We start from the raw sequence: 16,206 nt of genomic DNA, 5'->3' as shown, positions 1-16,206 counted from the left end.
AATCAGCTGTTGGATGAATTGCAGTGAGTTTTGGTATAGGCAGAAGTTTTCCCACTGGATGACATGTAATCACTTTGGTGATACCCTGACGTTTGCTTTAGCACCATCATGAGGTCAAAGTTTCAAGTTGTCCAATATTTTAGTTTCACAAGCAACACTAACTGCATATGTGTTGTTTGATACTGTATCTATTTGTTCCTGCGTCCAGGCTGTATGTAAGTAATATTTATTATTTAAAGAATTTCTCCAGCTCAGTCTGATGTGGAGCATATTTGCCATGAGTCTGAGTCTCAGTGCTCAGTTTCTAGCTAGGTCATAGCTTGTCTCTCAGCATCACCATATTTTCCTGAGGCAGTATCTTCCAAAGGGCCAGGGCTCTTGTTGTAGTGTCACCAATAATAACAACTTTATATAAGCTGCTCAGAATCTCCAGTTGGTTTACCCTTTACTTTTGTGCTTAGTGGGACAGCCAGAGTGTCAGTCTTTCATTTAGTGTCACCATTTGGATTTCACCATTTATGTGATTTTGAATGGAGTTAACACCAGCAAAATAGGACTTATGGCAGAGTTTAGGGTATCTCAATTGTTCCAGTGGAGCGGCTCAATGGCCAACAGATCAGACTTGTACTATGTCTTCCAGGTGTGAATGTGTGTACCTGTGTGTACAGGATAAAATGGAGAGATGTTGGTATGAATTCTCCAAAGATATTCTGTTTTTGACGTAAGGTCCAGGAGGACCAAAGGATTTTGGATGACTACTATTTAGTATTTTTCCCCTTTGTGGATCAGCCCAGTCTGTAAAGAGATCAGTCAAGTTGATTGATGAAACAAAAAAAGACACTGATGTTAGTGTATGAATATATTATACACATATATGTCAAAGCAGTAGATGGGGGTGTTACATCTCACACTAATTCAGATAGATCTTCTGTTTCTGAATGAATGTTTATTTGACTTATTACCATCATCAGAGAGGCACGAGGAGCACGTGTTTAATCCATCAGCACACATGAATAGATGTAACAGAAAGGCGGTGACAAGCCGACACACTGACTTGTTCTCTTATTGCAGCTGTGAGCCCCTAAAGGCGACAAGAGATGAAAGCACAAAGCTAGCTGTGCTTTTGTTTTAGGGTTAGGTTTCCCTGCAAAAGACTATGTTTTTATGTATAGTATGTTTTTCTACAGTGGAGCTCTACTTTCAAAATTACATCCATTGTTCATAATAGATGCAGATTAGGTATTCTTTTTTTCTTTCTGATGTTTTGAGTTTGTTTCACATTGCATTAACATCACACTAATGCTTGCGATGGCTACAGCTGAATTAGTAATGAAATGCAATGCTAGTGTAAAAAAAAAACACAGTAAGCTCCCTGCACAGCACAGCTGCCACTCTGTTTTTGTAAAAAAAAAAAAAATTCATTACACTTTTCAAAGCATGAGATAATACTGCAATAGCAGATGTCATTAGAAACTTTAGTGTACCTTAATCACAGGAAATGTCGTTCTCTATGTACTGAAAGTGTATAGGATATTTGGTTTTAAATCCCACGCTGCCTTGTGTTGTGTTGATACCCTGCAGGATGGGAGTCCTTTGGGGAGCTTGGATAATGGTTCAACCCATGTATAATTGCATTGTCTCAATATCTTCTGTAGAGGAATATAGCTATTGACTTAATTTAAGTGTATAAACTGACCTCATCCTGCTATCTCTACATCTTGTGTTATCTTGATTTAACTTTTCATTCACTTTGCATGTATTTTAATACATTTTACATAAATATTCAGGTAGACATTTTTATGAATTTTCTGTTAATAGGATGTCAGTTCCCCATGTAGGTTCCGTTTGCCAGTATAGTTTAACATCTGAGTGAGTCGATTGTCAAATAGCATTCTCACCTCACTGCTGTGCTTCCTCAGGCTGTCAAACTCTCTGTCAAATTGGCTCAAAGCAATACTGTAATAACCACTTTCACACAATTTCCCAATGTAAATCTACAGCTAAAGAAGAGAGAACACAGTCTGCTTGGAGCCACATGGTTTTAATACATTCCTGCAGGATATCAGATCAAATCAAATTCATACAGTGCATTATACCAAACTGGTTTCTTACATAGTTCTTTATATAACAGAGTAATTCAAAAACGACATTTGCATATCAGGGATTTGCAAGATATGGTAGAATACATGTGGATGATGTACTGTACAGCAGGGGACCCCAACAATAAAGGCAGACCTAGCTGCCCTGCTTCTCAAAGAGGAATAGAAGGGGTGATTAAGGGCTTGAATTGAATTCTATGCTGGCTAAGTTATTCTGAACTTCAATATTGACCCCTTGTCTGTTATACTTTTTTGATATTGTCTTGTTTTAAGAAATTAGAGGGGTGCTTTTATGACGATTTGGATTATTTATTTTGTAGTGTGCAACCACTCAAGTTTGAGAAAATAAAGGGCATCATTGATCCAGTGTGTAAATGTTGGGGGTTTGCTATCTTTCCATTTGATCAAAATCAGCCGTCTAGCGACGAGAGTAAGAAACGCAATGCTATCAGATTGTGCCTTAGTTAGATGGCTAGACGCAGGTGTAATACCAAATAACCCAGTTACAGGGCATGGTGAGATTGATTGTCCCAGGAAGCCTGATATAGTGTTAAAGATAGTCCAGTAGTGGTCCAGCTTTGAGCAAGACCAGAACATGTGGGTATGTGATGCTGGGTTGCATTTACATCGATCACATAGTGGGTCTATATCTGAGAATCTTTTGGATAATCTGAGTTTAGTCCAATGTATGCGATGAATAATCTTGAATTGTAATAGTCCATGCCTTGCACAAATTGATGAGTTATGTACTCTGCAGAAGACAGCCTCCCAAGATGCTTTGGGGATAGGTTCCCCCAGCTCCCCCTCCCACTGAGATTTTCCGTCAGAAAGGGTAGAATGTGAGAGTTACAGTGAACTGTTAATTAGTAAATTCATTAATTATGTAATTCTTTATTATTGATGCCAATTGATTACACAGATGTTTTCAGATGGAAAATTAGCGTGTGTAAACAACCTCATTGCCAAACATGGTGGCAGTACATTGATGTTATTCGGGTACTATTGATGCTCTAAATCAACCTTCACAAAGTCGGGTCTTAACACACAATAAAGACAATTACTAAAATGTAACTGCTTTCCTAACTCTAAATGCTGCTCTGTGTTAAGTTGTAACAATGGATTGTTATTTAATATGTACCCATTTACTGAATTTGAAGACATTGTAAATTGACACAAGGCACAAAATGTCAGGCTTTATTTTTATGCTTTTGTCCCATAAGACATACATGTCCTGTAAGAAAGGACACATTTATTTTGAGTTTTGTGTGCAAACTAGTTTACAAAGTACAACAAAATCGCAAAAGAGTTACTGTAATTTCTGTAGTACTGTGGTTTCATATATGCAGTTTCACGCATTTGCAATAGTGACAAGAATGTTTGTCTGAGGAGACTGCAGATAAAAATGGCCCAAATCTTATTTTTTTGGGGGTCAAGTGACTAAGTCAGACTTCTTCAGAAGTAGTGTGAACACTCAAATCTGGCCCAGATCAGATTTTTTCAAATCAGATTTAGACCACTTCCATATGTGGTCCTGATCAGACCCAGGTTTGATTTTTTTCCATGCGGCCGCAGTGTGAACAAATAAGACGGATTTGATGCGACTTTTACGTCAATCTACATCGACATTTGTCACAATTATGCGCCGGCGGGAGTTAGCCCTTTACACAGACAGTCAAATTAAAAACTTGACTAGGCCTACAAAATGGAGAACAGTGATGGAGCAAGTCAATGAAGGGAGAGTGAGGTGATTAGGTGTAGACCTAATTAGTGTATGGGGAGATACTTCAATTCAATCAAACCTAGAAGGATCATTCTGTAACTGCTCCGTTTTTTAATAAATAGCAAACGAAATGGAAGAATGGGGACACAGGAGAACGTGGCTGCAGTGTCAAAGGAAGGTGAAGAGCCTTAAAGCTTCATTCTTCTCCTCCTCAGCACCTGCTCATTAATGTTACAGCTGCCATTATATATATTATTATATGTTTATTAACTGTGTTGTATTAGTGGCCATAAATTACAGCCAAGCAATGCAGTATATTTTAACTGCTAAATTTGATTGTATGACATTTTAATTTGTAAATCGTATGGTTGCATAAAGGCAGGAAACATAATCAAGTGTCTTTTATGAAATGGTATTCATTTAACTATTTATGTAGATAATAATGATGTATAACAATGACTTGCTTTGTAAAATGTATTGGAGTGATTCCTGTTGCATAAATATTTGATATCACCTACAAAAGAAGCAATCATTGCTAAGTGTATTTGCAAAACTGCTATGTGCTTTGCTGACACAAGCTAGGGAGTCCCATATGAGATCAGAGAAAATAGAGAGCTACAAAGAGTACAATTCTTGGCAAAACAACAATGGCTTCATCTTACCACACATGCAAAGTGAACACAGCAACTAGTAGTTGTTATGGAGAATGGAGAAAGAAAGTGTTGGCTGTGTAATTTCCCTTGGCCAGTTAGTCTCGTTATTAAACCACAATTTACTGGTCAGTCCACAGGTCTTTAGGCAAAAACGTCTTGTTTGTAATGTAACCTTGTCTAATGGCGTGCCTGTCAGAATGTAATTAGAGAGAGCAGTGCTTTTCTAGGGTTTGCCTGTAGATCCATAGCCAGATCCCCAAAGTCCTGCTCGCTAATGAATCTGCTCCTGCTGGGGCTAATGATGGCCACTGTGTTTCTGCAAGATCATTACTAGAGAATTCCATAGGACAGCTGAAATAGAATTATGTATTAGTTTATTGCTCAGCATCATCTGTTTTCTGTGTCTGAAAACAATTGCATGAGGTGCTTGATTATGTATGATGACTGAATGAAGGGCACAAATACAATGTACGTTGTTAGCATGACAGAGTAATATTTCATACTGCATTACCATGAGAATTGTTTTTAATTTAGTGATTCAATTTGCACTTATCATGGTATTGATGGATTTAATTTTATTTGATGAAATGAACTACTATAAGCACAATACTATAACTCTGTCAGTGGTTACAATCAGTGTGCATAAAAACACAATTGACCACATTGTGCGCCTCCAAAATACAACAAAAAACATAAAACAAAACCAGTCAAACACACATACATGCAACAGAAGAGGGACAAAGCTTGTTTGTTTCAAGCGTTATTTATAAGATCTGGTGGATGAGGATTTGTAGGATTTATGTGTATAAACATACAGTATACACTTTCCCACTCCACCATTGTATGTATGTGTTCCTTCACTCTTGACTCTCTCTTTAGTAGAAACAATCCATTCTTGCTGTAGTCAACATTCTCTATAAATTCACATGGCCATGCTACTATTTAAATATAGACTGAGAAATTAAAGATATGTAGCTAACCCAAGAGAGCTGTTTGATTGTAAAGAGAAATTGCAGCAATTAGAGCAGGGTTTCTCAGCCTTTTCCAGCCTACGATGACATTTTTAGATCTACAATTATCATGACCCCAGCAATTAGAGCTGTCAAGTTGTCGTGGGATCAATTGTACTTCACACATCAAACAAATAAATAGCCAATATTAGTCCGTTCATTTCCTGCATATTCAACTGCATGTGACGTCTCTCCCAATAGGTCCCTAACTCAAGGTTGTGAACGTAGACCTTGACTACCTACACAAGCTTCCCAGTTATCAACACAGCGCTATAGGATTCTGTAAATTTACATGTTCATTTATGACTAATGAGTTACTGATGCATTATGTTTTCTAAAAGGTGACAGAAATATCCCTGTATCAGTGGCCACAGCTGAGTAACTTCTCATTCATGTATTGTTGTAGTGTCCCTTTCCTCAGGTCGCACTATAGGCTGGTAAATATTAGTGGGTTTGTTATACTGATTGTATCGTTTACACAGCAGCCAGATGCTAAAGATAGATAACTAAACAAAGAGGCAGAGTAAGGAAGCACACAACCTAAATTCTATTGATTCCATGTTACAGGGGTTGAGTGTCTCTCAGATAAGGCTAATTGTACTTGAATTCAACCTGTGTATTCACATCGCAGCTGTTGTAACTGCATGCGGTTGCAGCCACCGCTCTGCATCCTGCATATTGGTGTTCTTCATGAATCAACAGTGGTGAGAAAAAAAAAGTAGTTTGATTCCAAAGCAGTGCAATGTTCGATTTCAGGATACATATTAAATAGAGTCATTAATGTGGCTTAATGACTCTATTTATTATGTATCCTGAAAGTGATTCCATTATTTATGTGCAGTCATTTTGTGACATCAGGGACCATGTTTGATAAAATATCCCTGTTTTTCAGCTCAGTGATGACAAAAGTCTGTTAAATATGTCCACAGGTGCTGCAGATGTACCTGCCCTTCTGTGGTATTGCGATCTCCAATGCCCTACTCTTCGCAGCCTCAAGGAAGGAGTATGACAGGAGTCGGGTAAGGATAATCAGTATTGTTTTAACCATCAGCATTACCCTCCCATCCTTGATGCTGACAGAGACGGTGTATTGATCAGCAGCAGCTCACTTGCTGCCACTGCAAAGCAGCATGCAGCCCTGCATGGACATTTTCTCTGGATCTGTTGTGGGGGATGGGCCTGTATCCAGACTCTGGCCTGGTCTATGATCTAAATCTCCTGGGGAATGTTAAGAGATGCACTAATTCATTCCACACATTGATCTGTGATGGAAGAGAACATAATGAGTACACTGCTCAGTGAATGGAGGAGAGAAATGAGGATAGCTCCCTTTACACCTTATGATTTGTAAGTGCTTGTGTATGAAATTGGATGACACTGCCTTAGAGAAAGGGCCTTACTTACTTGTACTGGAGTAACTGATCATGTTATATCATCATGTTGGTTTATGGTTTAAGGATAATAATAATAATAATAATAATAATAATAATAATAATAATAATAATAATAATAATAATAATAATTGTCTTATTACTCTTACAGCTGAGTGAGGTAAAACACATTTATCTAAAGTGGATTTTACAGCAGTGTGTGGTTCAGATTGTTAGGAATAATGGCAGTGGTGTCTTTTTCTGTCGCTGGTGTTCAGGCACTCTTGGAGGTTGTCAATGACCTGTTTGAAGAGCAGACTGACCTAGAGAAGATTGTCAGGAAGATCATGCACCGTGCCCAGACATTGCTAAAGTGCGAGCGCTGCTCTGTTCAGTTGCTGGAGGACATTGAGTCACCGGTACAGTTTTTTTCTCTGCTGTTCTGCTGTTTATGTGTTTGTCTGTCTGTCTGTACTTTTGTACATGTGCATGTCTGTTCTCTCTGTCTGGCTTGATTTATCAGTAAATACTATGTACCTCCATCCATTTTTTCCAAATGCTTGAATGACTTCTTCCCTTTTAAATCTTTCAGGTGGTGAAGTTCACCAAGTCGTTTGAGCTACTGTCCCCTAAGTGTAGTGCAGACACTGAAAACAGGTATGTATGGTGTTTCAGTGTTAAAATCTACTCTGCTCCTCAATGACATCCGGCCTAATGAAAAACATAGCATTGCCTTCCTTTTTCACATTTTGCATATCGATAACCATTAAACTAACTTTTGTTTGCCTTCGGCACCACGGCATCTGCAAATTCTGCACAGAGCTTTGTTTGTATCTGTAAAGTTGACAAAAAATAAGGAAAGTATAAAAATGGAATATTCTGTAGTGCTGTGGGAGCAATATGCTGATGCTGAATAAAAGACATACTATGAGCCCTACTTTATTGGGTTTTGCTGCTTCTCTCTACTGCTAAGGACGGCAGAGTGGAGAAAGAGAGGCTTAATATTGTGTGGGATGTTTATGGATGAAAACCAATGCTGAAAGGAAGACAAATTATCCCACAAGTCCTGCACTTTCCGTAACTGATATGGTCACTTCAAAGCAGTAGTGATAACCGCAACAGTATTACAAATAAAGTGAGTGGCCAATTCAGTCTTTTATGACTAGACATACCCTCCCTACTTATTTGTGTCTCTGTTGTCATATATGAAATAAATAGCCAATCTGTGATTTGAAGTAATAAAACTACACATTTCAAATTGAAATGACAAAAGTTCAGGATCTCTGTGATGACTCTAGTCTTCCTAAAGGTTCCTAAAGGTGTGAATAACAAGGGTTGCTGTGCAATATTCATATGTGTGTAATTAAGTGAATAAATTTGGTGTCAGAGAAGGCGAGCATACTGTAGGATTTCTAATGTGCCTTCCAATCTCCAGCCGCCCCCCATAGGGAGCATAATGTTGAGCGAGTGCTGTTAGTGTTTCTATGGCAGACATGAGACAGGGAAGAGAGAAACTGAAGAGCAAGAAAGAAAAAGTAGGTACGGCATCTCGCCATCACACCCATGAGGTTTATTCCCTGCCACACACACAACTGTATCACTAGATCAAAGGGATTCAAAAGATCTGACATCAGTGTCTCTCCATCTTTATTCTAGTCTAGAAAGACAAAATGAGCCACACTGAACATTTACCTTTTGAAGATAAAAAGTCAGCGACGGTCCACTGCAGTAAATGTGAATAGGTAGTCTGAGCAGGGATTCAGGTGTTTCTGTGGCAGAGTGAGGGGGTGTTTGGCAATAAGGAAGACAATCACACACTTAACTTTTCATTACTTCATAAGCTGTAGGAGAAGCTTACTAATATCTACTGTATGAGAATTTCATCAAATGCAAGTCAACGTAAAAGAGGGTCCACAAGGAGAAATAAGAATGGCCTTTTGCAAGCTTGCAGTTAACGTGTGATAGAGAATATAATCTTTTTTTACTTGAATACAATAAAAAATATATTTTTCATTTTTATGATAAAGTTATCAACTAAAGGAGTTTGTTTTTAGAATTAAACCTCTGCTGAGAGAAGGCAAGTGGACAAATTTGGCCCAGTACTATTCTGTTCCTTTTGTCATCCTCCCCTCTTATTTTCTGACCCTAGTTTCAAAGACAGTATGGAGAAATCGTCTTACTCAGACTGGCTCATCAACAACAGTATCGCAGAGCTGGTAGCATCCACAGGACTCCCTGTGAACATTAGCGATGCCTATCAGGATCCTCGCTTTGATGCTGAGGTAAGTAAAGTAAAATGATCTCAACTAACATTACAGACAAACCAGTATGAAAAATATGCCTGTGACGATTATCATTCAGGTCATAGTATTTTTAGAAGTACTCAATCAAAACTAGATTTAATGTTGGTTTTGAAGATGTTTCACCGCTCATCCAAGAGGCCTCTTCATTTAACAAACTAGTGAAGTCCCAGGCATTTTAATGCTCTATGGGATGTCCACAGTCCACACGTCAATGTCACATGTGAGTTAATAAGGTCACATGGGATTCATTAATGGCTGTGAAATGGTCTTAGTAGTGATGTCAGGATGGCTTTGTAAGTATGCATTGTGATGATTGGACAGATGGTTTGAAACAGAAATGAAGGAGAAGATCGATGTCAAACTGTAACATCCATCCCTGAGCTGTTTATCAGTTTACGTTGCCGTCTTAACATTCCATTCAAGATGGTTTCAATCCACACGTTCATTTCTGGAATCTGATACCTCATGTGATTGTCATTTGACCTTACGGACTCACACATGACCTTAAGGACTCCATCCAGGTGTGAAGATTAAAATAGCTGCCAGTCAGTAGAACTGCTGAAGCCTCTTGTCTCCAAGACAAGTCCAGTTGCCTTTGACTTAATATTTTTTTTTAAATTTCTTTTGTTTTATTTGCACAACATGGTGAGAATTTACATACTACCCATTTTTCCATTTTGTCAGCTGTTAATTGATCTCCGTAGGATAAAGGCCCTATCAAACCAGAAAGCGTCAACCGCTGTGGCCGGTGCTGATGCTGCATAGATCTAAACAGAATCTCTCACCGGCTATAGCACAGCAGTCCGCTCTGCATCTAGCTGCAAGCAGCAAAACTTTGACATGGTCAACCTTAAGCAGCAGTGACAGAAAAATGGAAAATGTGTGTGCTGGGCGGAAAACTACCAGCAGGCTCTCACTGAAATAAATAGAGGCAGCAACTTGCTGCTTCTCACTTTTCAAGGGTTCTTACTATACTTCTATGTAGCCTCTTCCATTAGAGGTGAGGCATTTATATTTAATAATCCAGTGGTGATAATATCATTTAATACTAGAGAGCTGGGTATCATTTTGAATCTTCCAATACTAGTGCTAACACTATACTTAAACGTAAAATTATGATTTAAATATGAAAATAGCAGATTAAAAGGCAAGCAAACTAGTAGGGTACACTACAGATTATTTTTGTAATGATTTATTTTGCCTGTTTTGTCATAATAAAACCTTTGGTTGACAGTCAAAGTTTTGAGGTTCCAATACCCAGTCCTATTTATTCTTAAAGCTTAAACTTTTGGAGAACAGTGCAAGAAAATGTCTTATGCAGATGGATGGTAATCCTTATTTTACACTACTCCCACTCTTTTTAGGCACACCAGTTCTCAGACTTCCACATCCGCTCTGTGCTTTGTGTTCCCATATGGAACAGCAACCACCAAATCATTGGTAAGTTAACAAATGGAGCTTCCTTTTACTTTTGGAGCTTCTCTTACTTATTTGATGTATGTCCTTGAAGATTTGTATCAGGTCTATCAATTTAAAAAAAAAAATACTTTGCACATATTTATAAAAAGGTATTACATTTAGAGTATTGTAATTTACGATATGGTAAGGTATGGTAAAAGTATGTGGACACCTGACCATTACACCCATGCGATTATCTCATTTAAAAATGTGATTGACTATTGACCATGGCTATAAATATACTGCAACAACAGCCTCCACCCTGGGATGGCTTTCCACAAGAGCATTATTGAGGTCAGGCACTAATGTTGGACGATAAGGCCTGGCTTGCAGTTGGCATTCAGTTCATGCCAAAGGTGTTGGAGGTCGAGGTCAGTCACAGCGTATCAAGGTTCCCTAGCTCAGAGCTTTGTGAACAGTAGAGTTGTCATTTTCACACAGGAAAGTGCACAATGATCTAAAATATCATTGTATGATGTAGTGTTAAGATTTACCCTAATCTGAACTAATGGAACTAGCTCAAACTAGGGCTGGGCAAATATTTCAATATTATATCAAGATTTTGATATGAGACTAGATACTGTCTTAGATTTTGGATATTGTAATATCATAATATGACAAAAGTTGTATTTTTCTTGTTTTAAAGGCTGCATTACGGTAAAGTGATGTAATTTTCTGAACTTGCCAGACTGTTCTAGCTGTTATATTATTTATCTTTACCCACTTAGTCATTATGTCCACATTACTGATGATTATTTATCAAAAATCATTGTGTAAATATCTTTTTAAAGGGGACATATGCTTTTCCGTATTTTCTGTCATATCTTTAATGTTATAATGTTGGATTTTCATGTTAAACGTGCCCAAAACTTCAAATAATGACGTAAACGTATTTTAGACAAATCCCTGTGAGCTAAAACGTTCAGATTTTCAACTGTTGTGAACACTCCGGTTTCAACAGTTTTTTCTACTCTGGGCTAAGTCTTACGCAACTCTAAGCCAGCCTTCTATGATTGGTGATCTGCTCCAAGTAGGCAGGACTGTTTTTTGTATTGTTTTTTTAAGCCACTGCAGTGTTAACATTGTTGCATGCAACTACATGCTAACGGCAGTAAAATACGTCCTCTTGGCTGCCAGTGTCGTTAAATTCTCCCCAATTCCGGGTAACATTACTTCTGAAACATTTTCTGTTAATGTAGTATTTGGTTTAAAAGCCTGTTTTTGTGATTTTTGACGGTAGAAAGTGCTGCTTTGTTCCACTACAGTCTAACATTAGCATACTGCTAACTATTAAGTAGCTACATGCTAACGCGACATAGCTGTAATCTTGGCCAATGCTTGACATTTCTCCCCAAATTCCGGTCACTTTACTGCTGGGACATGTCCGGTTGTGTAATATTTGGTTTAGAAGCCTTTATTGGAGATTGCAAAGTCATGCTATACTTTGCCCAGCCCTAGCTCAAACTATGAAAAACAGCCCCAAACCAAAAGACAGAGGTGTCAACATACTTTTGGCCATATAATGTATCTATGATGCAGCTATATATTCAGCACTTACATCATGTAGCACTCACATGCATTCATAATGTAGGTTTCAAATGTCTTTTTCCCATTTTGCTGCATAGTAGACAATAGGGGAGAGGGCAGCTTGAGCATGTGAGTGTGTGATTAGATCCATGCTGCACCATCACTCCAAACTTGGAGGTCCCTTCTTTTGGCTGTGTGCTTTGTGTTTGTGAATCAGCCCCCAGGCCACCACCACACTGACACTGACAAATCATTGATCTCTCGTCTGGTTTTGGTGCTGGATATTGCAGGGAGGAGTAATGATAGAAGTTCCTCTCGGTCCACTGAGATCTGACGCAGGAAGTCATTAGTTATATTTGAGTGCAAATTGATGATGGTTGGTTAAAACCTGTGTGTGTATGCGTGTGTGTGATGTCTGGGTGTGCTCACGTTTTTTTTGCGTAGGTGTAAGAGCATTTGTCGGGGAGGGGAGAGGGAAGAGGAAGAAGAACAGAAAGAGAGTGAGGGGAGATAGAAATGCAGTGTGTGTGGGTGGCACCCGAGGATCTGGAGTGGAAAAAAAACATTATGCAAACAAAGCAGCAGGAGATTAAATTCTCAAGCCAAGGATACATTCAGGTAGAAAACGAATGTCCTTGTGTCATCTGCCAATGTTACAGCCAGCTCCTTCAAAATGACACCAAAAGAAATACTGTTGTAACAACAATGAGGTTTAATGGGGCGACCTCTAGCTCACCCAGTAAGAGCATTCACCCCATGTTGGCTGAGTCCGTTTATTTCAAAATAAAGGGAAAAGCCCCAAAAATAATCTTTAAAAAAAAAAACAATGAGATTTAATGTTAAATATCAAATAGGATTCAGATTTCTCACCTACTGACATCAGACCAGTATTATGATGTTTCATTTTTGCTAGTGGAATCAGGACAAAATGTGAGTTTCAGCAGGTTAATGACAGCTCTGTGATAGTCAGGATTTTAAACAAATTCCTGACTGGATTCTTGGTATAATTCCTCATGAGCTAGTTGCAAAATTTGACACCTTCCCTCCACCCAACACCCCTAGTGAACAAACTGTGCATTGTTTTGTCACACAACACACGGGTCATTTATGTAAAAACTCATTGTATGTTTGTGATCATAAAAAAATACTTGTGACATTAGGAATGTGGTGTGGTTGAAGATTATGTGGTGTCCATGGGGCTGTAAGCAGTCATTTAGTTCACTTATTCTTGGGGCCAACTATGCTGCAAGTCATCACATATTACATATTACATGCTCATTACAGAGGAAGCAATAAGAGATCTGAGAAGACACCATAATGAAAATTGTTCTTAGCTACATTACTAATCATGTTTCACCTCTGTGGATTTCCAGTTATACATTGAAATTAAAGTGTCACTTTGGCAGGTTTGTTTGACCTCCTAGAGATAAATAAAAATGGTAATGTATTGTGTAATTACTTTTTAGCATAATTTCTCAGAGACAATAAAAGTCAGTGTCCATCAATTAATTGTTTATGCTTTATCAACAAAGCCTTTCTCTGTTTTTAATTATATGATGAGAGAAGCCATCTAAACAGGGAATATTGCTGTCAAATAAAAAGGCTTCAATCCCACTGCAGCACTGTGGACAACAACTGGATGTATTGTCAAAAACAAAAAAAACATTAGTTGAATGCCAACTTAACCAGTGCCACATTTTGTCATTTGTATAACAGTGTGCCATACTCATACAGTATACTGCTATATAGATCATAGGATGTCTCTCCTTAATTTCCATTAATAATGTATGTTAGTTGATGAAATAAAGTGTGTGGGTGTGATGCTCTTTTCATTGGAGGCAGGTTATATCCTAAGGAGTCTTGCCAATATCAAGCTTAAAACATTGTTAAGTTCTTATTGTATGGTTTGTGTAACAGGTGTCGCCCAAGTGCTGAACAGGCTCGATGGGCAACCATTCAACGATGCAGACCAACGTCTCTTTGAAGTATTACACTTGCTTCTATATCTTTTCAACATACAGTAGCTCATGGTATATCAGAAACTGTTGTAGTTGAGTCTTGAGTTGAGTAGTTATGTCTGCTTTTTGTGCTTTTCTCAGGCGTTTGTGATCTTTTGTGGACTGGGCATCAACAACACCATCATGTACGACCAGGTGAAGAAATCCTGGGCCAAGCAGTCTGTGGCTTTGGATGTAAGGACACAACATCCTATTCAATTTCCTACCTCACATTTGAAAATGAAAATGTACTATTTCCCTGTTTTCCATGTTTTTATCCACTTACATTTGCAAAAAACATTACTATGCAAACAAAGAGTGTTGACTTATGTTGATTCTGCACTGCTCCTGCTTTATACCTCATGCCTGTATGCTCATTGTGTTCATGCTACCTTCATGTCCTCCCTCAGATGATATTTTCCTGTGCGTGCTATCTATTCTTGTATTCCATTAGCTACAATGGTGTCTTTATTTTGTATTTCCAGTCAACATATGCTCTGTGCTGAAACATTTACCCAGAAGTCATTGGAAACAATGGCTGCTGCGTGGCTAATATAAGGCATCTTCTTACTTATTCTCTCTCAGGGGTCTTACTGCCTCGCTCATTTTTTAGTCTCATATTTCCACAAGAATGTACGCATGAAAAAAGTGCTGATCTCTCTTTTGTGGATAACCTTCTCACAAAGGTTTTATTGAAAATTAATGAGAGGCAGTGAAAAACAATCCCTCATCTGCCCCGCAGTATGTAGGCATTCAGCACTACTCAGCCTTTACAGTACGTTCTTACATTACAATAGGGAGCTTTCAGGTGCATTAAAGTAGTTAGCACCTCACTGTTTCAAAATAGGCGAAGCAGAGAACAGAGAGATAGAGCATTTAAAGCAGAGGCACAGAATGAACTTACAGTACTGTATATGTAGATGCATTGCTTCTGGCAGCACTGAATAAACATGAGCGTTTATGATCAAATAAGCAACTGGAGGTCTGTGCAAGGTATTTCTCTCAGGAAATGAAGGGAACATGGCGATGGAATCGGGGCTGACATGGCTGCTCTTGTAGACTGCTCTAGAGGCAAATGTTAACTTCCTCATCTGGAAGATCCACTGAAAGGCTGTGACACCAGTGTGCAGTATTTTCAGCCGTAGCTTCTCTAGGAACCCTACTGGTTATTTTAATGATTTGAAAAATGCATTTAATGACACTGTGTCATTTTTTTTTGCAGGTTCTGTCTTACCATGCCACTTGCTCCAAGACTGAAGTTGACAAATTCAAGGTAACAGATATTTCATGTTATAATCATTACATTTATCTCCGCAAACCCATTTCTTTCTCTTAATATTGACAGTAGTAGTCAGTTTAAAAAAAAAAATCTGAGCTCAACACAGATATTAAAATCACAACTCATGTGAGACATTGCTTGTTCTTAAAGCCTCTTCCTTTAACAGTAGTAACATTGTTGTTAAAGGATAAGGCTGGCAATATTCTTTATGAAGCCAGGATAAATCACGCACGAGACTTCAACTACTATTTTGTGGGATCTTTATTATATTTTCTGCTGTTCTTTCCCCCTGCTGTTTTATGCTTCTTGTCTATGCAAGTAAAAGTAAAAAATAATGCTTGGCTTCCACCGAAGGAAATGGTTTCCAATTTACAAAATGAAACAGGTATTTTTTAAAGCAAATAATAATAATAAAAAATCAGTAGTATTCCAGCAAAAAATACAGCAGAGGCACCTCTATAGGGAGGAGAAAACAGAAAAACATTCATAACACCGACCTGTATAATCACTATACAGTACTGGCGCCAACCTATCATACTTAAAGGTGCAATATGTAATACTGAGAGCTAGTGTTTAAAATAGTTACTGCAGTACAAATTCAAAATACCGGAGAGAGTCAACTCCCCCGACCCCTCCTTCCCAGACTCGAAGTTCACGTTGGTTGCCAGGCTGAGACTGGAGCATCCACAACAATGTTGCTAGACGCTTGTCTCACATAGCCAGACATTACTCCACAGAGCAGCGGAGTAGCTAACGTTAGATGCTGGCTATATTGACAGCCATAAAAGCC

At 38.4% G+C, this 16,206-nt stretch overlaps 1 protein-coding gene across 1 annotated transcript in view; it reads left to right on the top strand.

Annotated features, from left to right (window-relative positions):
- pde11a (phosphodiesterase 11a) overlaps positions 1-16,206 on the top strand; it is a 39,058-nt gene that overhangs the window by 2,462 nt on the left and 20,390 nt on the right. The window contains exons 3-10 of the mRNA XM_078261927.1: positions 6,412-6,501; positions 7,131-7,271; positions 7,445-7,509; positions 9,002-9,134; positions 10,520-10,595; positions 14,058-14,125; positions 14,240-14,332; positions 15,360-15,410. Coding sequence (XP_078118053.1) covers positions 6,412-6,501; positions 7,131-7,271; positions 7,445-7,509; positions 9,002-9,134; positions 10,520-10,595; positions 14,058-14,125; positions 14,240-14,332; positions 15,360-15,410 — 717 coding nt within the window. The remainder of the gene's footprint in view (positions 1-6,411; positions 6,502-7,130; positions 7,272-7,444; positions 7,510-9,001; positions 9,135-10,519; positions 10,596-14,057; positions 14,126-14,239; positions 14,333-15,359; positions 15,411-16,206) is intronic.

This window comes from Sander vitreus, chromosome 11, assembly GCF_031162955.1.
Source record: "Sander vitreus isolate 19-12246 chromosome 11, sanVit1, whole genome shotgun sequence".
Lineage (NCBI taxonomy): Eukaryota > Metazoa > Chordata > Actinopteri > Perciformes > Percidae > Sander > Sander vitreus.
Note: the sequence above shows the minus strand (reverse complement) of the source record. Positions and strands in the feature narration are given on the sequence as shown.